The sequence below is a fragment of the Panthera pardus genome, unplaced genomic scaffold (genome assembly GCF_024362965.1).
Source record: "Panthera pardus isolate Hobbes unplaced genomic scaffold, ASM2436296v1 HiC_scaffold_11, whole genome shotgun sequence".
NCBI lineage: Eukaryota > Metazoa > Chordata > Mammalia > Carnivora > Felidae > Panthera > Panthera pardus.
Window position 1 is genome coordinate 14,758,713 of NW_026526666.1, and position 22,425 is coordinate 14,781,137.

Consider the following 22,425-nt stretch of genomic DNA (forward strand, 5'->3'; position numbering starts at 1 on the left):
AAATTTTTTTTAAAAACCCCCAAATTTGTCAGCAGAGAACCATTATTTATATCAGTATTTCCCAACTTCATGAGTTTGCTATAATCAAGAACTGACTGTACTCTAATTATTTTAAGAGTGGATTCATTTATATGTCAAGAAATTTACTTTAAAATAAAATTTTGTAATACTACCATAGACAGAAAGCTAGTTGATTAAAAGTAAGCATAAAATACAGGTCGCCCGGGTGGCTCAGTTGGTTAAGCATCCACTCTTAATTTCAGCCCAGGTCATGATCTCATGGTTTGTGGGATCGAGTCCTATGTGCTCCGTGCTAATAGCACAGATCCTGCTTGGGATTCTCTCTCTCCCCCTCTCTCTGTCTGCCCCTCCCCAGTTTGTGCTTTCTTTTTCTCTCAAAATAAATAAACATTAAAAAAATAAAAAATAAAATTAAGCATAAAATAAAAACAAATTAGTGTTGTGAATTGCTGGCTAAATATTGTATTATTTGATAAAATTATCCTGTTACTTGTCCTCCCTTTTTTTTAAGTTGGCAAGTATTCAGGAATATTAGCACAAAACTGAAATGTTGCCCATGATGTTACCAGAAGGACTGAAAGATAATTGAAATGAGAATAATTTTCTCACACTGTGATTTAGTGTTATTTAATACTACTTCAACATAAGCACCACATGTATTCCACTCATTTGGAAATACTAACTATAGAATTCATTTGAAATCCTTTTTGTGGCACGTAAGTTCTCTCACGATCTCCCTGTGCTTATGGTGTCTCCTACTTTTCTCCCTTGCATTTTATCCTTAGCAAATTGGAACAATGTAGGGTTGTTATGAAGATTAAATGAGTTTATATGTATAAGGTGCTTAGAAGTAAGCGCTCCATAAATATTAGCTGTTGTTATCACTATCGTTATTAATGTGTTTTTTCTAATTAACATGTGTTCTGCCTGCTTGCAGACACTGTGATGTATTCTTGGGATGTTTTTTCACATTTGTTTGCTCAGCTAATGCCTGTTTTGTTTTTTTTTCTGCAAGTCTCAGCTCATACAGTCTTCCTCTCCTGAATCCCGCCCCCCCCCCAACTCTACTATACCTTGAATACATTCCCAGTATAACACCTGAAATATTCTCTTTGGTTATGTGAGTGGTCTGTAACTTTCTTCAGGGAAGGCACTGCATCTTCTTGTCTTTTAACCCTAGCACCTAGACCAGTGTCCAGCTCACAGTATTTAAAAAAAAATTTTTTTTAACGTTTATTTATTTTTGAGACAGGGAGAGACAGCATGAACGGTGGAGGGTCAGAGAGAGAGGGAGACACAGAATCTGAAACAGGCTCCAGGCTCTGAGCTGTCAGCACAGAGCCCGACGTGGGACTCGAACTCACGCACCGCGAGATCATGACCTGAGCCGAAGTCGGATGCTTAACTGACTGAGCCACCCAGGCACCCCTCACATTATTTTTTAATTCAATAAATATGGATTAAGAGCCTTAGTATGCCATACCTTATGCTAGGCATGGATGGTACAAAGATGAATAAGACATGGCCTATCTCTTTGAGGTAGGAGTCTGTTGGAAATACATATGATGTATATTTAAGAATTATGATTATTAATTTTTTATTTAAAAAACTGTAACAACCTAGTGAGATTCGAATATACACTCTTACTCCATAAGGCTGAGTCTCAAACCATTAAGCTGTGAGTCATACCAAAATTTTAAGTATTTTATCTCATCTGGTTAATAGAGTGTGAGGTCTCTGATGGCAAAGACTATGTATCTCAGTACCTTTCTTCCCTCAAGGTACTTGGCATTCATTGTTTACCTCTGGTAAATACTTACCGACTTATAAGATTCAGAATTATTTGGAATGACATGGTGGCTATTGACTCTAGTATTGCACAAGTTTAAAAATCACAAATGTACTTAGCCTTGTAGCTGTGACTGAAAAACTAGGACAATGGATGCTGATGAAAATGATAATTAGTATGAAATGTGTCAATGTTAGCATGCTACAGTGGCTTTATTTGTAATACATCTCTGAAATGAGTTTCTACTTTTTTGTAGCACATTTTTGAAGCTGGAAATACCAATGATGATTCAGGATTGGACTTTGAAGAATTTATGCAGTACCTTAAAGACCATGAGATAAAAATGAGGCTGGCATTTAATAGCCTGGACAAAAATAATGATGGTGTGTGTGTTTGTGTTTTATTCACAATTAGCTTAACATGAATAATAATTGTCAGTATTAAAGGGATTTTTTTACTAGCTTTTACTTACTCCTGTCATCAAAGATTCAGTTATTTCTATTACTTGTCTAGCAGTAATTTTTTATTTCTAAAAATAATATATAAACTATATTTATTAGTGTTATAATTTTTGTGTGATTTTGAAAATATTTTGGTTGCAGGAAAGTTAGATAACACAGAAAAGATCCTAAAATAAAGTAACAGTTACTTGTAACTCTGCTGTGTAGATGTCAGGTTTAACACACGCACACACACACACACACACACACAAATATGTAGTTGTTTGTTTTTACCTGAGAGAGAGCGCATGCTCATGTGTGTGCAAGCAATGGGGAGGGGCATAGGGAGAGGGAGAGAGAGAATCTCAAGCAGGCTCTACACACAGCACAGAGCCTGGTGTGGGGTTCGATCCTGAGACTGTGGGATTGTGACCTGAGTTGAAATGAAGAGTCGGACACAGCTGACTGAGCCACCCAAGTGTCCCTTGATATATTTTTATATTTCCCTCTAGACTTTTTATTTCTGTTTCTTTCTTTGTTTCTCTTTCTTTCTTTAAATGAAATTGTAGTCACGCTGTATATATAGTTTGGTGTCCTATTTTTTTCTCTGAATGTTACAATGTAAGCGTTTTCATTTCATTTAGTATTCTTCACATAGTTTTTAATGACTCTGAAATATTCTATTTATGAGTACATGAATCATTCCTATATTGTTAGACATTTAGAATGTTTCCAATCTTTTATTCATAGTGCTGCAATCAATATCCATGCTGATTTACAGAGAAAAGGTATATTTTGTTACAAACCTTTAAATCAGAAAGACTATAGGTAAAAGTAGAGTACCATTTCTGCATCCATATGTGGCTAATCCACCACAGGTAATTAGAACCTAATTATATGCTATTTAAGAAACATATGTGTTGATTTTTTAAGTTTTGTGAAATCTGGTTTTTGTTAATTGAAAAATTCTAACTGTACCAGAAAAGCTATTTAAAGGATTGTACTGAAAGATTCTTGGGTAAAACAAAATGTAACCTGAATGTCACAGGCTTTAGTGACCTGTGATATCCATACTGCAGCGCTCTATGCTTCCATTCACTTTCCAGAAAGAAGTTTAGGCCTTTCTGGGTTCTGCTACTGAAATAGTACCCAGAAGCTTTAAAAGTACCACTTACTAATTTATGTAAATTAGACCTGGTCATTGGTTGCTGCTGATCTTAGACCAGTAGTTCTGTTCTTGTGCTATTCTGGAATTTCACTCTCTTACTACTGCTTACCGCCATGATCATCATTTGTAAGCTGAAAATCCACCGTGTCAGATAATCAGCGGAATTAGAATGCCATTAGTAAAATATAATGATATCACTATCTCTGGTAGGCTGTAAATCACTGCTTGTAGCTCTTGGTAATAATAGAGAATACTTTTTCTGAGGAAAGATGGATATCCGAAAGTAATATAGTGATTGGCAATATAGATCTTTTAATTTCTGCCTTGTCTAGTCAAACTGCCAGGACTCAGCCCCCAAAGTCCTGAGAGCCACAGTCCCAGTTCTCACGGGCTTCACGTGTCTCGAACACCTGAGCTGCAACAGTTGGTGTGAGGCTCTGCTGTGGGCACCGGGGCTACTGCCCACCTGACCTGCAGAGCTCAGGCTCCAGGAGCCCTGCAGGAGCACCAGGTCTGGCGGAGCTGCCTGTTCCCTGTGTCATCATTGTTGCCGCTTCAGTGACCACCTTGCAGAGCTCAGCCAGTTTACTTTGGCCAGCATGCTTTTTGTGTGTGGAAAAGGGAGCACATCCTCTGTTATGGGTTGAGAGGTGTGCAGCTTAAAAAAGATACGTTGAAGTCCTAGCCTCCTGTACCTCAGACTGTGACCTTATTTGGAAACAGTTCTTTACAGAAGTAATCAAGTTAAAATTATGTCATTAGGGTAATGCCCAATATCTAATATGACTGGTGTCACATCAAGGGGAATCGTGGACACAGAGGCACATGTGCACAGAGGAAGATGATGTGAAACGACCAGACTTCTGGCCTCCAGAATTGTGAAACAGTAAATTCCTATTGTTCTAAACTACCCAGATTGTGGTACTTTGTTACGGCAGCCCCAGGAAACTCCTCCCTTCTGTTATGCTTTATCAAGTGTCTGACAATACCAGAATGTTTTGGGCCTCAAAGTACAGCTTTCTCGATTCATGTGAATATGCAGTCACTTTCTTCCAGAGTGTACAAATGCTTCCAGATTGGCTGGGATAGGGTAGTTTCTGCTGTCAGGTGTGTATCATTGACCCTGGAGCTGACATTTCCTTCTGAATTCTATTACTGGATCTGGCTCACTGCATCATACCTTCCCACGCTTTTCCTTCCTGACATCATTGTTCCTGATGGGACTCTCCCAGCTCATCACACATTATATTTGTTAAACATTAATAGTATACCGGATTCAATGTTTACCACCTGCTTTCTGTCCCCCAGGAGGCTTTCCAGGCCTTATGCCAATCAGTGGAGGCAAGAGGATGCATGTGGGCTGCTGTACTATCAAACTCATTAGCAGGAAGTGCTCAAACCCCAGTGTAATCTCATCTATTTAACTTCGTTCACCAAGTAGTATCTGAGCTCCTGCTCAGTTATTCAGCCAAAATGTCCATGGAATGCTGTTGTAAAAATGTGAATGAAGTAATTATTGAACATAATTTTATCATTAAGATTATTTTTTAGATGGAGTTTTTTGGAGGCTGAGGAAATGGTGGGAAAGAAATTAACATTTATTGGACTTTATCTTCTATATCTTATTTTTGTCTCACACAAGTCTTCGTAGCAGCTGTTTTTCACAGATGAGAACACTGAGGCTAAGGAAGGTTAAATAATTTTGCCTTCCATTGGCTTTCCCAGTGAACCACATCTCCCAGCACTTATGCCTTGGTGTAGCCATATACCACACAGACCTGTGTTTGGCCATTTGACTTGCTTCAGCCATTAGCACATTAGCAAGGCTTAATAAGTATTTGTACATTGGAACTTGTCCTCTTGGAATACTCTTTCTTGAACATCCTGAGCCACCAGAAAAGAGGTCTTAGCTACCCAGTTGGAGAGATCGCATGGAGAGAAATGCTCATTTAGTAATCAATTATTTTACATTTCCATCTGAGGTAATAGATATGAGTGAAGCCATCTTGGATTTCTAGCTGTAGTTGAACCTCCAGATGATTGAATTCACAGGAGTGGCCCAGGCAACACAAGAAGAACCAATGAGTTGAATCAAGCTCAGATTGCATACTCATAGTCAAATATATCCTTTTTAAACCACTAAATTTTGGAATAGTTTGTTACTTAGCAATAAATCACTGGTACGGGAATGGAATATTTTGTATTTCTCCCTGGAATTGCAATGCTGGAATGGTTGTGTTCCTCCTCTCCATCCATCTAACTATTGTTATTCCATTGAATTTATTTCAAGTCCATTATATGCTTGCTGCATATAATTAAAAACAACTTTGAATCTCTTTTTCAGGTCACATGCCTTGATTATATTCTGGAACACATTACCTAATTTTTTCTACATCTTAGCTTGTAATTTTAGCTTCTTCAGGGTAAAAATTACTTAATGTATTTTAGTTAAATGAAGCAAACAGTTTTTCAGCACTATATGTGAGTTATTGCACTAGGAACTGTGTGAACAAAGGTCTTCAGAAGCACACCATTTGGGGTGAATTAAGAATAAACATACAGAAGACAGACTATGATCATTGCTCTAGAAGCGATATAAGGAGAGCTTAATTGTGCCAAGGGACACTTCAGATTTGTGCTGGATCAATATGTAAATAGAATGGAAAAGAAAGGGTTTCTTGAGCAAAGAGAGTAAGTAGTTTGAACAAAGGCAAAATTAGGAAATTGTCAGTCAAGGTCAGAACTGGTTAATATGGCTTTTCAAGTTTGGCCCTAACTTACTATTTTTTGGGGGAAATTTCACTGACATATAACATATACATCAATGTGCACACATTCTAAGTTAAAAGCTCTACGAATTTTCCCGAGGCAAACACACAACATGAAAACAGCATCCAGATTAAGAAGCAAAATATTAGTAGTATCTCAGAAGCAGCCCTTTTATATCCCTGCCAAATCACTATCGCCCACTAAAGTAGCTATTATCCTGCTTTCTAGTACTGTATGTAAGTCCTCAATCAATCTTTGTTAAACAAGTAAGTGTACCTTGCTCATACTGTATCTCTTGCTGAAATGCTTTTTTGTTTCTTTGGTGGTATCTTGTTTATCCTTTATTGTACTTCATTTGTGACTTTTGTTTTTCACTCCTTTATTTATGCCTCCATTACACTTTATTTATAACTATCCTATAACATACATTTGGCACAGTGTGATATAATTTTGAAATAAGTAGTTCATCCATACAAGCTGGCAAGCTTCTCAGGGGTTGTTGTTTTATTAATCTCTGGCTTCTCTCACATTTAGCATAGTGATTTTAATAGTATGCTTTCAAAATACATTTTTTAAACTATTAATGAGCATAGTGTTCAGAGATTGTAATGGGATATAAGGCAGAGGATTCAGTTTTCCCAGTTGAAGAAAAGTTTGATTTCTAGGCTGAGGAATAGACCAGTAAATTCCACCCCGTGAATCTTGGAACGCTAGGGGCCTTGGAATGATTGCAAAGAGTCTGAAATTCTATGCATGAATACTGGGCTTTATCTATAGGCTAAATGAATAATATATCTCATACATATGTGCACTATTTATAAATGTATACAGGTGCAGCTATGGCTCATAAAATATGAACTAAAGATGTGACTGAATTCATATATTTTTGATGTTACATATTTTCAACTAGGTGACATTAAGTTGATTTTTTTAATATAGAAATGTCCTCATATTTTAAAAGACTGAGTATCCTCAACTCTTTGTTTTACACAGAGGAGGAATCAAAGGTTCTTTGGACTTGGATAGTACCATGATGAGTTATGTGTTTTAGAGTTTGAGGAGAAAATGGAATACTTAATTTTTCCTTTATAACATCCTGCAACATGAGATTGAGATGCATAGTAGGCTTGTATTCAATATATCAGTTGATTTGAGTTATAACATAGGATATGGTTGTGCTAAAAAGAATTTGTGTTGGGGGTGTCTGGATGGCTCAGTTGGGTAAATGTCTGACTCTTGGTTTCAGCTCAGGTCATGGTCTTGTACTATGTGGGATCAAGCCACATGTTGGGCTTTGTGCTGACAGCATGGAGCCTGCTTGGGATTCTCTATCCCTCTCTCTCTCTCTGCCCCTCCCCTGCTCTCATTCTCTCTCTCAAAAGGAAATAAACTTTAAAAAATGCACCTTAAAAAAGATTTTGTGTTGTATTATAATTTAGGTATGTTATTATTTTTTTAGTTTACCTTATAAAATGTTGGGTTGCCTTATTTTCATGTGCCTGAATCAGATCTTCAGAGTTAGCTTTTAAATTTTTTCCAAGTGGGTATCATAATCTAAATCTGTTGTAGATCTGCAATCTCTTACTGGAAATCCTTAGGGTCAGATGTGTTTAGAAATTTAGAATTTGGGTTTTAGACAAGCAATACAGTTCCTGTATGATATATTATGTGATAACTACAAGTGAGATTTGGGGTACCACTGTGCAATTATATATGTGAGTATTTCTTCAATGAAACAAATGAATAATTATATAGAATCATAAATAATTGACTACCAAATGAATTTTGATGACAAATATACAAGAAGTCTTTTAGTTTTCAGAGCTTTTAAGCTTTGTGTTGTGAATATGGAATTATAGGCCTAAAAAACATGGACTTTTTAAAGACTATTATGTTCTAAGTATATTGCCTTATCTTTTCAGATACTTTAATTTGACATTTTTTCACTTTTTAAAGGAATAATAGAAACTTCAGAAATAATTGCTGCTTTGAAATCACTGGGTGTGAATATTTCTGAAGCTCAGGCAAAAAAAATTCTACAAAGGTCAGTCCTCATCCTTATTTTTAACAGTTTTTATTTAGTTCCATGTTAGAAACTAATTGCTATATATGTAGCGCCTTCCTTCCTCCCTGCCTCCCTCATTTCCTGCCTGCCTGCCTTTATAACATCATCTTTTATTGACAGTGTTATAAGAAGAGTCCCTGAGAAATTTATTGAACTGTGAGAATGCTGTTGACTAAATCATGAAGTGTTTACACTTCACAAAGTCCCTAGGATAAAATCCTTCCTGCTTCTAGTTCAAAGAACAGATGTAATTCTCTTAAGCAATTGACCTAACACGTTTCTTTTTAATTTTTTTGACATACAAAATACTGTACATAATTAATATACACAACTTGGTGAGTTTGGAGATAAGTGAACACCTAGGAAATCATTACCACATCTGTGTCATAAATCTATCCATCCCTTCCAAAAGTTTCCTCCTACCCTCTTATTTACTACTATTATTTTTTCTGATAAGAATACTTTTTGTAGTTAAAACTTCAACTTATTTATTTTTTTACTGAGGTGTAACTGACATGAAACACTAGTTTCAGGCATATAATGTAATGTTTTGATATTTGCATATATTGGGAAATGATAATCACTGTAAGTCCAGTTAGCCTCTGTCACCATATATAGTTAAAAATTTTTTTCCTACAATGAGAACTTCTAAGATTTACTCTCTTAGCAAGTTTCAAAATTATGCAGTATACGATTATTAACTCTAGTTATTATGCTGTACATTACATTCCCATGACTTACCTATTTTATAACTGAAGTTTGTACCTTTTGGCCTCTTTCACCCATTTCACTCATTCCCTAAACCCCCACTTTGGACAACCCTAATCTGTTCTCTGTATCTATGAGCTTTTTTATTATTATTATTTTTTTAATATTTCACTTACAGGTGAGATCATACGGTATTTGTCCTTGTCTGAGTTGTTTAACTTAGCAAAATTCCCTCAAGGTCCATCGATGTTGTCTCAAATAGGTAGATTTCCTTCTTTTTTATGGCTGAATGATATTCCATATTCCACACACACGTGTATGTGTACACACACATACCACATTTTCTTTATCCATTCATCCATTGGTAGACACTTAGGTTGTCTCCATGTAAGAACAACTAACATAAATCTGCTGTCTTAGAAAATTTTTAAATATCCAACAGAGTATTCTTACACTTAGTACTTATTCTTAGAGGATTTATTATAAATGTTATAAGCACTATTTCTGTTGTAAGTTTCAGCATCGATAGTGATGGAACAATGACAATAGACTGGGATGAATGGAAGTACTACTTTTTACTTCATCCTGCAAAAAATATTGATGAAATTGCTCATTTCTGGAAGCGCTCTACCGTAAGATTACTTTGTATTTTACTATATTTTTATTTTGTCACAAATGCCATAGCTGTTATTATGATCACATAATCCCTATACTACTTCCAGCCTCAGTGGCTAAAATAGCAAAATTCTCTCCTAATAGTGTTCTACTAATTTAGCAAGGAGTGTTAGTATTATATGTACAAAGACAGCTACCACAATTTCTTTGTTTGGTAAAACCTAGAACTTAAAGTAGATACTTATCTGCTATTTGCATTGAGAATAAGTTATTCCGATATAGTTAACTATCTTAGGAAAGTGGAAAAATAATATACTTTAATTCTTTTCACAGAAATGATATACTCAGTTAGGTTTCTATCATAGGAAATGCAAAGTCAATCATTAAAATGCAAAATTTCAGAATCAGAAACGATCAACTGTGTAATCTACCTATTCGTTTTATATAAGCACTTGACTCAGTTGTGAGGAGGAAATGAGGTTTTATAATTGAAAACATTTTTTTTTCTTTTTTAGATCTCTGATGCAGGGGGTTAAGTTAATCATTTATTCATGGTATACTATTTGCAAATCCTCCTCTCCATAGACAATATAAGGGAGGGCCAAGAGCATAGGCTTCGGAGTCAGATGCCTAGGTTTGAACTTCGCTTCTGCCATCCACTAGCTATATAACCCCTCTGTGCCTCAGGTTTTCTCAATTATATACTGGGTATAATAATGGTAAGAGTTTTGAGAATTAAATTAGTACATTAGTTAATAAATGTAGAAAAGGGCGGAGCAGGTAATACATGTCTTCAGTAAAGGTTACTTATTATGATAGGCACTTATTCTAATATGTTTCCTCTGTGTCTTGGATATGTATATGATCTTAGGAATCATGTAGTGTTTCATGTGTGTGCTTTTATTTTACATAGATAGTATTCTGCTAAAGGCCACAGCTGATTTTTTGCTTTGTTCACTCAATATTATGATTTTAAGATTTGTCCTTGTTTTTATGCATTCATCTAGTTTATTGCTTCTAACTACTGCATGCTATACATTTAACACATCTTCTTTATCCATTTTCCTAGTAATAGGAACTGATAAGAAATAGTTTTCTTCAACTTCAAGCAAAATGCCTTCCTCTAGCTTAGGGAATTTCACCTGAATTTCTGAGTCAGAAATAATATGCATTTGCAAATTTCAGTAGGTTATCCAGTCTTAATTTTATAAAATATATCCATGTTATTTCCCAGGATAACTTGCTATGGTAGCTTACATTCCCACCAGCAATGCCTGAAAATTCCTGTTTCTCTACGTATTGCTTGGTATTGTCCAGTTTTCTAATACTTTCCACTCTGTTGGGTACAAAGTGGTATCTTCTTTTAATGTGCACTTCTTTGATTTTAGTCCATTTTAAACATCTCTTCATAGAAATACTAGAGATTCACGTGTTCTTTTTCTATGAATTATCTATTTATATCCTTATAAGATTTGTTGAGATATAATTGATATATGACATTGTGTAAGTTAGGGTGTACCACATAATATTTGATACACTTATGTATTGTGAAATGACTGCCACAGTAGGGTTAGTTAGTTAGCACTTCTGTTACCTCACATAATTATCATTTCTTTTTTGCAGTGAGAACCCTCATAGCAACTTGCAAGTATATAATACAGTATTAACTATAAGCACCATGCTGTAATTAGATCCCCATAGAATTTGTTCACCTAATAACTGGTGGTTTTGTCCTTTGACCAACGTCTTCTCATTTCCCTAATTCCCCAGCCCCTAACAACCACCATTCTGTTTATATGAATTTGGCTTTTTTTAGATTCTGTATATGAGTGAGACCATACAGTATTTGCCTTTCTCTATCTGACTTATTTCATATCTAGCATAATGCCCTCAAAGTCCATCTATATTGTTGCAAATAGCAGGATTTTCTCCTTTCTAGTGGCTGAGTAATAATCTATTGTGTAGATGTATATATATCACATCTTACACTTAGGTTGTTTACGTAACTTCACCATTGTGAATAATGCTGCAATGAACATGGAGGTACAGATATCTTTTTGAGATCCTGATTTCATTTTCTTTGGCTTTATACCAAGAAGTGGAATTTCTGGATTATATGATAGTTCTGTCTTTAATATTTTGAGGAGCCTCATACTGATTTCCATAGTGGCTGCACCAATGAAATTCCCACCGACATTGCAGAAAAGGTTCCCTTCTGTCTACATCCTCACCAACACTTGTCTCTTGTTTTGTAGGTAGTAGCCATTCTAACAAGTGTGAGGTAATATTGTGATTTTGATTTGTGTTTCCCTGATGTAGACCATCTTTTCATATACACATTGGCCATTTATAGGTCTTTTTTTTTTTTGAGAAATGTCTGTTTTGTTCTTTTGCTCATTTGTTTTCATTAGATTGTTTGTTATTGAGTTGTATGAGTCCCTTATATATTTTGGATATTAACCCTAAATAAGATATATGATTGTTTCTTTTACTGTGTAGAAACTTTGAAGTTTGATGTAGACCCACTAATTAATTTTTGCTTTTGTTACTTATACTCTTGGTGTCATATCCAAAAGGTCCTTGATGGTACCCATGTCAAGAAGATTTTTCCTTGTCTGCTTTAAGGAGTTTTATAGTTTGAGGTCTTATTTTAAGTTTTTAATCCATTTTGAGTTCATTTTTCTGAGTGGTTTAAGGTAGAGGTCCAATTTCATTTTGCTGCATGTGATTATCCAGTTTTGCCAACAGCATTCTTTGAAGAGGCTATCTTGCCCATTGAATATTCTTGGCTTCGTTGTCAAATATGAATTTATATGTAAGGATTTATTTCTGGGCTCTCAATTCTGTTTCATTGGTTTATGTGTCTCTTTTTCTGCCAGTAGCATACATTTTCATTATGAGCTTTGTAGTATTGCTTGAAACCAAAGAGTATGATGCCTCTAGCTTTGTTCTCTTTCAGGATTGCTTTGGCTATTTGGAGTTTGTGTTTCCATATGCGTTCTAGGATTTTTTTTCTATTCTGTGAAGAATGCAATTGGAATTTTGATAGGGATTGTGTTGAGTCTATAGATGGCTTTGGGTATATGGACATTTAACAATATTAGTTCTTCCAAACCATGAGCATGGTATATCTTCCCATATATTTGTGTCATATTCAATTTGTTTTTTAAAATTTTTTAATGTTTATTTATTATTGACAGAGTGTGAACAGGGGAGGGGCAGAGAGAGAGGGAGACACAGAATTGGAAGCAGGCTTCAGGCTCTGAGCTGTCAGTACAGAGCCTGATGTGGGGCTCTAACTGACAAACCACAAGATCATGACCTGAGCCGAAGTCGTCCACTTAACCCACTGAGCCACCCGGGCGCCCCACATTTTCATTTTATTTCATCAATGTCACCTAGTCCTCAATCTGTAGGTCTCTTACTTCCTTGGTTAAATTTGTTCCTAAGTATTTTATTGTTTTTGATGCTATTATGAATGAGTTTGTTTTCTATATTTCTTTTTCATATATTTTGTTGCTAATGTATAGAAATGCAGCTGATTTTTATATATTAATTTTGTATCTTGCAATTTTACTGATTTAATTGATTAACTCTAACAGGTTTTTTTGTGGAGTCTTTGGGATTTTCTATATATAAGATCATGTCATTTGCAGCAGAGACAATTATACTTCTTTCTTTCTGATTTGGATGCCTTTTTTTCCTCTTTCTTGCTCAACTGCTATAGCTAGAACTTTCAGTACTGTGTTGAATAGGATTGGTGGGAAGAATGGTCAACATTGTCTTGTTCCTGATCTTCAAGGAAAAGCTTTCAACCTTTAACCATCAAGTATTATGTTAGCTGTGGGCTTGTCATATATGGTCTTTAATATGTTGAGTTATATTCATTCTCTACCCAATTTTTTGATAGTTTTTTTTAATCATGAAAGGATGTTGAATTTTGTGAAATGCTTTGTCTGCATCTATTGATATGATCATATGATTTTTATCCCTAATTCTATTAATGTGATGTCACATTTTTTGATTTGTGTATGTTGAACCATCTTTGCATCCCAGAAATAAATCCCATTTATCATGATCCTTTTAATGTGCTATTGAATTTTATTTGCTAATATTTTGTTGAGATTTTTGAATTTATATTCATCAGGAATATTGGCCTGTAGTGTTCTTTTTTTGTAGTGTCCTTGTCTGGCTTTGGTATCAGGGTAATGCTGGTATTGTAAAAATTAGTTTGGAAGGTTCTATACTCTTCAGATTTTTAGTAGAGTTTGAAAATGATTGGTAATAATTTTTCTTTAGATGTTTGTAGAATTCACTAGGGATACCATCTGATCATGGGCTTTTATTTGTTGGGAGATTTTTGATTACTGATTCAGTCTGCTTTCTCATTGGTCTGTTTACATTTTCTTTTTCTTCATGATTCAGTCGTGTGTGGTACATTGTATGTACCTAGAGATTTATCCATTTCTGCTAGATTATGCAATTTATAGGTGTATAATTGTGCAGAGTAGTGTCTTACAACCCATTGTATTTCTGTGGTATCCTTTATATTATCTCCTCTTTTGCTTCTGATTTTATTTGGGTTTTCTCTCTTTTTTTAGTTTAGCTAAAGGTTTCCCAATTTTGTTTATCTTTTCAAAATAGCCAGCTATTAGTTTTGGTGATTTTTTTTTTTTTTTTTTTTTGCTTTGTTTTTGGTCTCTATTTCCTTCATTTCTGCTATGGTCTTTATTATTTCTTTCCTTCTTATAATTTTTGTCTTAGTTTGTTTTTCTTTTTCTAGTTCCTTAAGGTATAAATTTACATTGAGGTTTTTCCTGTTTCTTGAGGTAGGCCTGTATCACTATGAACTTCCCTCTAAGAACTGCTTCTGTTGCATGCCATAAGTTTTGGTATGTTGTGTTTCCATTTTCATTTGTCTCAAGATATTGTTTTGATTTCCCCTTTGATTTAATTTTTGACCCATTCAGAGGCCTTATTCTCTTCCTTATCTCCTTTATTTTTTGTATTTAAATATCCTGCATTTAAACATTTAACATATTTAAGTCAGTATCATTTAAAAAAAGTATAATCCTACTGATGTTCCCTCTAGCTACCTTATCTTTTTTACAGTCTTCATGGCTATACTTTCCATTTACTTTTCAACTAACTGGCTTTGCTTTTAGCACTTTATAAAAATTATTTTACCAAGCCAGTCTCCCAAATGTTAGTTCAATGTATATTTTCTAGATCTTACCACTCTCTCTTTTTAAATGTTCTCTTCAGCTGGCTTCCTTGACACTGCATTCTCCTGGTTTTCTTCCCACTTCTCTATCGTTACTTTTCCATATCTCTTGAGGATCTTCTTCCACAGTTTGTTTCTTATATGTTTTCTTCTATATTCTATTTTAAGCTTTCTTTACGTCTCATTCTGTACATTTTCTTTCCTAGGCAGTCCCACTTACTCTTCCATCTAGAGCATACCTTCCTTCTGCATGTACAAGCATTCATTGGACATCAATTGAGACACCTCAAACATAAACACAACATCATCTGTTCCCTAGACCTTCTTTTTCCATTTCGCTGAATGGTGTCATTAACTTCCTAGTTGCCCAAGCCAGAAATGTCAACATTATTCTGAGGTCTTGAGCTTTTCTTTATCCTCCTTCCATCCCTGTATACAGTCTTGCAATTCTTAGAATATGCAGTATCTTTGAAGAAATTATTTCCTTTGCCTAGAACATTCCCTAGGTTAATGCCTACTTCTATAGGGAGATAGTAGAGTGTGATAGACAAGAAGTTAACCTTTGAGGTCAGAATACCTGGATTCATATTGCTTTGCTACTTCTAAGTCACTTTGTGCGGAAAATGTTCCCTGACAGTTCCACTCATCTCTCCCCCTGCCAAAAAAAATTCTATACTCCATTCAGTGTCTCTATATTATGTTATTTTTTTTAATATTTATTTATTTATTTTGAGAGAGAGAGTGTGTGTGAGCAGGGGAGTGGCAGACAGAGAGGGAGACACAGAATCTGAAGCAGGCTTCAGGCTCTGAGCTGTCAGCACAGAGCCCAACATGGGGCTTAAACCCACAAACTGTGAGATCATGACCTAAGCTGAAGTTGGACACTTAACTGACTGAGCCACCCAGGCACCCCTGTATTATGTTCTTAAGACATTTTTTTTTGCTACCCTTATTATTGTACTTATTCCTCTGTATTATAATTGCTTGTTTCCTTTCCTATTTTTCTCATTATACTATAAACTCCCAGAGGGAAGAAAGTAACTTTTGAACCATAATATTATGAATACACAGCCCAGCACGTGGCATGTTAATTTATTAATTCAACACCTATTTACTGAGCACACTTATCTCCATAGACCAAGGTGCAAGGTTGACAACAGTGAGAAAGAAAGACTAGTTTGCAGCTCTTATCAGGATTAATTTCTAAAGGAGGAAGCAACCAATAGATAGAAATGAACTAATTAAAATTGTGCTAAGTGTTAGAGAAGAATTCATGGAAAGAGCGAAGGAGGATTGTTCTAGGTAGAGGGGAGATCAAGTACAATGGTTTTGAGGTGGAATGGTGTTTGGAAAGGGGGCATTCAATGAATGAATAAACTGAAGGTGGGAAAACTAAGAACCAGAGAAGTGACTTGTCCACCATGATTGACAAGTAATGGAACCTAGATCCCCTGAGTCCAGTGTGATGCTCTTTCCAGAGAGTCACACTGCCTCAACATTTAGCAAAAACGGACAAGCTTAGCAAAAGCATGTATGATTACTGAAAAGAAAGTGAAATGCAAAACTTGTCAGAGTTCAGATTTTTAAAAAGAAAATTGTCATTTGAGGAAAGAATTGATGTCAGTAATAAAGAAATTAAAGCATATAAAATGCTGCTCTTGAATTCTGACTTAGGTAAGTACACAGTGGAATTTGAGAGAATTTTAAATAAAGTAAAGAAACTTAATTAAGCATTTATTCCTTACCTATTGTGTGGCAGGCACTGTGGTGTGTGACTAGGACGTGGTCACTGCACTGATTATTTACATTTTTCATGGAAGAGATTAAATAGGTTGATAATTTAAAATTAATAACTCTAATGGTAATTGATTTTACAGATTTTAAACCTATATGTGAATGTATTATTAAAAATCATTTGGTCTAGTACAGGTGCTGAGAAAATTGTCAGTCTTCATTAACAGGTGGTGAGATATGAAAAAAAAATCTTTGGGTTTTTGGTCTTTGTAAAAAGTTATCTTTTTAATTTATCAAGTGGTTATACTTTTCCTTATTATGTAATTCATATTTATATCGTATCAGATAATTGACATAGGGGAGAGTATATCTATTCCAGATGAATTTACTGAGCAAGAGAAGCGTTCTGGAGATTGGTGGAGGCGTTTGGTGGCAGCAGGTATAGCCGGGGCAGTTGCAAGGACATGCACGGCACCTTTTGACCGCTTGAAAGTCATGATGCAGGTAGATTGCACACTTTACCCCTTAATCATTAACATAACTTGAAAAACCCTCCTTAATTTTCAAAAGGAAATATTTTGACACATTTCATCCTATTTCCCATTAAAGTTTTACTTTTTCTGAAAATGTAAATTTTCTTACTTCAATATTAAAAGATTTCTTAATTTTCTTACAGATGCTTGTGTGCTATTTGAATTAGTTTTTATTGGAAATAATAATAGAACACTCTGTTAGAGGTTTTTTTTCCCCAGAAATATAACTAAATCTACCAAAGAAGTGATAAGACACCACTAGTCTTATTTATTGGTTATCTTTAGACTCTAGCACCTACATAATAACACAGTTGTATTCTACTAATGAAGTGTTAAGCATATTTCTAAGAACTGGAAAATAAGTTACTTAAAGTTTACTAGTGGCTGATACTTCACTAGAGGTAATGTCAAATTATTTTTATTTTACCGAGTAAGGATTATCAATGATAGTTTTAAAATAGTGCATAGTTTAGTCTGTTAACTATCATAATTCAAATTTAATATTTGCAGAATACTTTCTTTGCAAGGATATAAAAATTTATAATTCACAGTCTAGTGAGTTTAAATTTGTAATTAAACTTACATACTGGATGTTGTTTTGTCTTTTGTTTTTTTGGTAACATTGGTGACATTTGGTAATGGATTATGAATAGTGTTTTTCGGTTGATGGCTGATCTTACTTGTTACTCTTAGAAAATCTTATTTCTGACAGACTCAGATGTACACGTTGGGAGCTCTCAGAGGGGATAGCTCCCATCTCCTGACAATCTATTCCTGCTATTTTCCTTTGGCTTCCTTCCTTCTCTTGCCAAATGTTTACCATATTCTATGGCCTCTTCCTTATTTTTCTTAGTATGCTATCTCTTCAGAGCCATCATTTGTGTTGCAGGACACGTGGAACAATGAGATGCTGAATCTCAGGCACTTGGGTCCTGGGTTTCATGCCTTCTTTGTTCAGGGGCTTTCTGACAACATGTTGGGGGACATCATCTTCTACAGACAGAATGAAAAGTTTGCAGATCCTGCTACCTCTTATGGGTGCTAGGTGATAAGGCACAGTAGTAGCAGCCTAGGAATATCCTTCTCCCATTTTTTTTACAATAACCAAGTTGAGAACACTCAGATCTGTATCCACAATGCAACCCTAAACATATTTGCACTTTCTTTCTCCAGCTCTTCTGCATCTATAGCAGGAATGCCTCTTACTAAGTAGCAGTATATATGAATAATTTATATACTGTTTTTTGTTCTTGTAATGAACAGGATAATGTGAGCATGTTTTCATGTTATTTCAGATATTCTTCAAATATTTCAAATATTTGTGTATTCTTCAAATACAGGTTTTAATGACTGTATTATTTCAAGTGGATATGTCCTATTATTTTTGTTTTTTTTTTCTATTCTTGGACATGTAGGTGGTTTTAAAATTCTTTTAAAATTATAATTCATAATAGTTCATAATTATTAACATCATTATTTATGAATATTTTTATTATATTTAGGATTATTTATTTAGAAATAGTTCCTAGAAATTAAGTAATGATTTGAACATTTAAAAAGCTGTGTGGGTGCACGTGCTTAGTGTTAAATTCTTTTCCAGACTTCTTCCCATAGGAGGTGAGAATACCCATTTCACCCTGCTCTCCCATTATTATTCTCTTATATCATAGCCAGGAGGGTATTTTACTGTTTTAGTTTTCACTCTCTTAAAAATAACATTTTTCTTATTATAAAATAAAACATTAGGAAAATGGGAAAATAAAGAAAAGTATAAAGGGGAACATTAAAATGACCTGTAATCCTTGTATATTAGTTTGCCAGGGATGCTGTAACAAAATATCACATACTGACTGGCTTACACAACCAAATTTTATTGTCTCACAGTTTTGGAGGCTAGAAATCTGAGATCAAGGTGTTGGCACCTTCTGAGGGCACTGAGGAAAGGATCTGTTCCAGGCCTTTCTCCTTGGCTTGGAGATGACTGTCTTTTCTCTGTGTCTCTTCACATTGTCTTCCCTCTCTACATATTTCTGTGTTCAAATTTCCTCATTTTATAAGGATACTAATCATATTAGATTTTAGAGCCCACTTTAAGACCTTACTTTAATTTTATTATCTGTATAAAGACCCTGTCTTCAAATAAGGTCACATTCTGAGGTAATAGGCATTAGGACTTCAACATATAAATTTTAGGGGGACGCAGTTCATCCCACAATACCTTGCTACCCAGAAGTATCCACTTTTGAAAGTTTGACATATTCTCATCCATTCCTTTTTCAGTGCATATTTCAGTGTACTTTTTAATCATCTTGTGATATATTAACAGCAACACATTTTGTGTGTGTAAAAATTTTCTGGTAAGTCATTCCTGTTTTCTTTAAGTTCTTCTTTTCTTTGATATATGAGATTAAAGTATGTATTTGGTAAAACAAAAGAATTAATATATCAATTTTATATGTCTCCAAACAAAAATGAAAATCGTGTTGAATATCATAGATATTTATATTTATATATCATTATTTTATTAGCAATAATAACATCATTGTCATATTACCAACAAAATAAATTAAAAAATAAATTTCCTGTTCATTTCTAGGTTCATAGTTTAAAGTCAAGGAGACTGAGATTGATTGGTGGGTTTGAGCAGATGGTAAAAGAAGGAGGAATTCATTCTCTTTGGCGGCGGAATGGTGTAAATGTTTTTAAAATTGCACCTGAGACAACACTCAAGATTGGGGCCTATGAACAGGTAAAATGTTACTTCTTGTGGAATTTTATGATAAAGATCAGGTTTTAAATTTAATTAAAAAATTTAAACTTTCATGAGAGAGAAAACTGGCATGTGCACAAGCAGTAGATATCATTGTGTAAATGATACTTTGAAGATATTGTGGGTTTGGTTCTGGATCACTGCAATAAAGGGAGTCAAATATGTTTTTGGTTTCCCAGTGCATATGAAAGTTATGTGGTCTATTTAGTGTGCAATAGCATTGTATCTAAAACAAAAATCAAAAAAACCAAAAAAAAACCAACTATGTATTTACTCTAAGTAAAAGTACTTTATAAGCATCATCTGAACTTTTAGTGAGTTCTAATCTTTTTGCAAATGGAAGGTCTTGCTTTCATGGGTATGGTTGCTAACTGATTAGGGTGGTGGTTGCTGAAGGTTGGGGTGGCTGTGGCAATTTCTTGAAATAAGACAGCAATGAAGTTTGCCCCATTGATGAACTCTTCTTTTCATAAACATTTTCTATGTAGCATGTGATGCTGTTTATTAGCATTTTACCCACAGTAGAACTTTTTTCGAAATTAGAGTCAATCCTGTCAAACTTGCCACTGTTTTATCAACTAACTTTATATAATAATCTAAATCCTTTGTTGTCATTTTACCAGACTTCACAGCATCTTCACCAGGAGTAGATTCCATTGCAAGGAAACACTTTTTTTGTTCTTCTATCAGAAAAAACTTTATCTGTGAAAGTTTTATAATGAAATTACAGCAGTTCAGTCCCATCTTCAGGCTCCATTTCTGATTCTAGTTTTCTTGCTGTTTCCATCACATCTGCAGTTACTTCCTCCACTGAAGTCTGGAGCCCCTTCTTCCAAACTCTTATTAATTGATTAATTGATATTTTGACCTCTTCCCATGAATCATGAAAATTCTTAATGACATCTAGAAAGGTGAATCCTTTCCCGAAGGTTTTCTGTTTACCTTCTGTAGATCTGTCAGAGGAATCTATGGCAGCTATAGTCCCCTGCTGTCAGCCCTGAGACAGTTATCTTTGGGTCTTTCAACAAGGACTCCCTTCTTCTCTTAGAAACATAGTCTACTGGTAGGTTCTCCAGGCATGATAAAATTCATTGTAATATTTCTACCTTCCTGAGTCTGCTGACCCCTTCCTCAACAATCTGTCAAGACTTTAACATCTCTATCTCATTTGCTGCCAGCTGTAGTTGTGTCCAAGCTTTAAAGAGCAGTCCCAGTAGCATGTTCCAACCGGCTTTAGGAGTCCTGTGTCATGAGAGAGTGTTCCACATCAGTAAAGTCTTCTCTATCCAGCATTACATCCCACCTCTCATATCCCCCCGGTCAGTACTCTTGTGATCCACTCTCACACCATTCCCTTGGTTCCTTCCAGCCCATAGTAGCCAGGTCTTTGGGCTGTCTGAGGACTGACCCTATATAAGTTATTGGTTGAGAGGCAGTAAGAGGCAGTCATAGGTGGGACAGATTGTGGGAAAAGCAAACATCCTCTTGTTAGGTATCTGCCTTTTTGAGGCCTTTACATTGCCTCTGGACAAAGAGAAGCTTCTCTGCTCTAGGATTAGGAAGGAGGCAACTTTTTGCCAAATTGGAGGGTGCTAGAGACTACATTTTCTAGGCATATACATCCAAATGTCCCCATCCCATGTGTCAGGGTCTTACTCCTCCCCAGCGAGGGTCTTCACTTTACCATAGGAGACCTTTTGAGACTCTACGTGGTTTCCTTAGTAACTGTTACCTTTACATTTATATCCTGGGCCTGATTTGTAGTTATCCATGAGGCTCTCTTTAAATGCTTATATGAAGGCCTTACGGTGTTCATAATATGATTTAAGGTGATAATCAGCTGATCTAACCTTGACATTATCTGCCTTCAAAGTATCTAAGACATGGGGTGCCTGGGTGGCTCAGTCGGTTAAGCGTCCAACTTCAGCTCAGGTCATGATCTCATGGTTTGTGGGTTTGAGCACCGTATCAGGCTCTGTGCTGGATTCTGTGTCGCCCTCTCTCTCTGCCCCTCTCACACTCGCACTCTGTCTCTGTCTCTCTCTTAAAAATAAATAATTTAAAAAAAAAGGATCTAAGACATGATGAATCACTAAACTCTACACCTGAAAATAATACCACACTATATGTTAGCTAACTTGAATTTAAATAAAATCTTGGAAGGAAAAAGAAAATAAGAAAAAACAAACAAAAACCCCAAAAAACAAAGTTTCTAAGACAGTGAATTAGAGCCAGCCACCTCTACAATCTTGTAATTTTCCCCGTGCTGTTCAAGTATTAGGGCAACTGCATAATATAATGCTTTGCTGCCTATGAATATCTCATCCCAACCCACCATGACTATGAATCTTAGTAATTGTAATGCCATAGCTTACCATAGATTATCATCATCCCATTTACCAACCAAGATCCCATAATTGTCCAGTAACTGGTGAGTGATCCACTCTCTACGTCTACTTTCTAGGACCACTTTTCAAAGAACCAGCTTTTGATTTTATTAATTTTCTCTATTGATTTCCTATTTTCAATTTCATTGCTTTCTGTTCTAATTCTTATTGCATATTTTCTTCTGCTTACTTTGGGTTTAAT

At 35.2% G+C, this 22,425-nt stretch overlaps 1 protein-coding gene across 1 annotated transcript in view; it reads left to right on the forward strand.

Moving 5' to 3' along the window:
- The window catches only part of LOC109271963 (calcium-binding mitochondrial carrier protein SCaMC-1-like), a 52,006-nt gene that overhangs the window by 17,097 nt on the left and 12,484 nt on the right, over window positions 1-22,425 (forward strand). Inside the window, exons 2-6 of the mRNA XM_019457692.2 lie at window positions 2,067-2,193; window positions 8,144-8,231; window positions 9,481-9,592; window positions 16,879-17,037; window positions 19,663-19,815. Coding sequence (XP_019313237.2) covers window positions 2,067-2,193; window positions 8,144-8,231; window positions 9,481-9,592; window positions 16,879-17,037; window positions 19,663-19,815 — 639 coding nt within the window. The remainder of the gene's footprint in view (window positions 1-2,066; window positions 2,194-8,143; window positions 8,232-9,480; window positions 9,593-16,878; window positions 17,038-19,662; window positions 19,816-22,425) is intronic.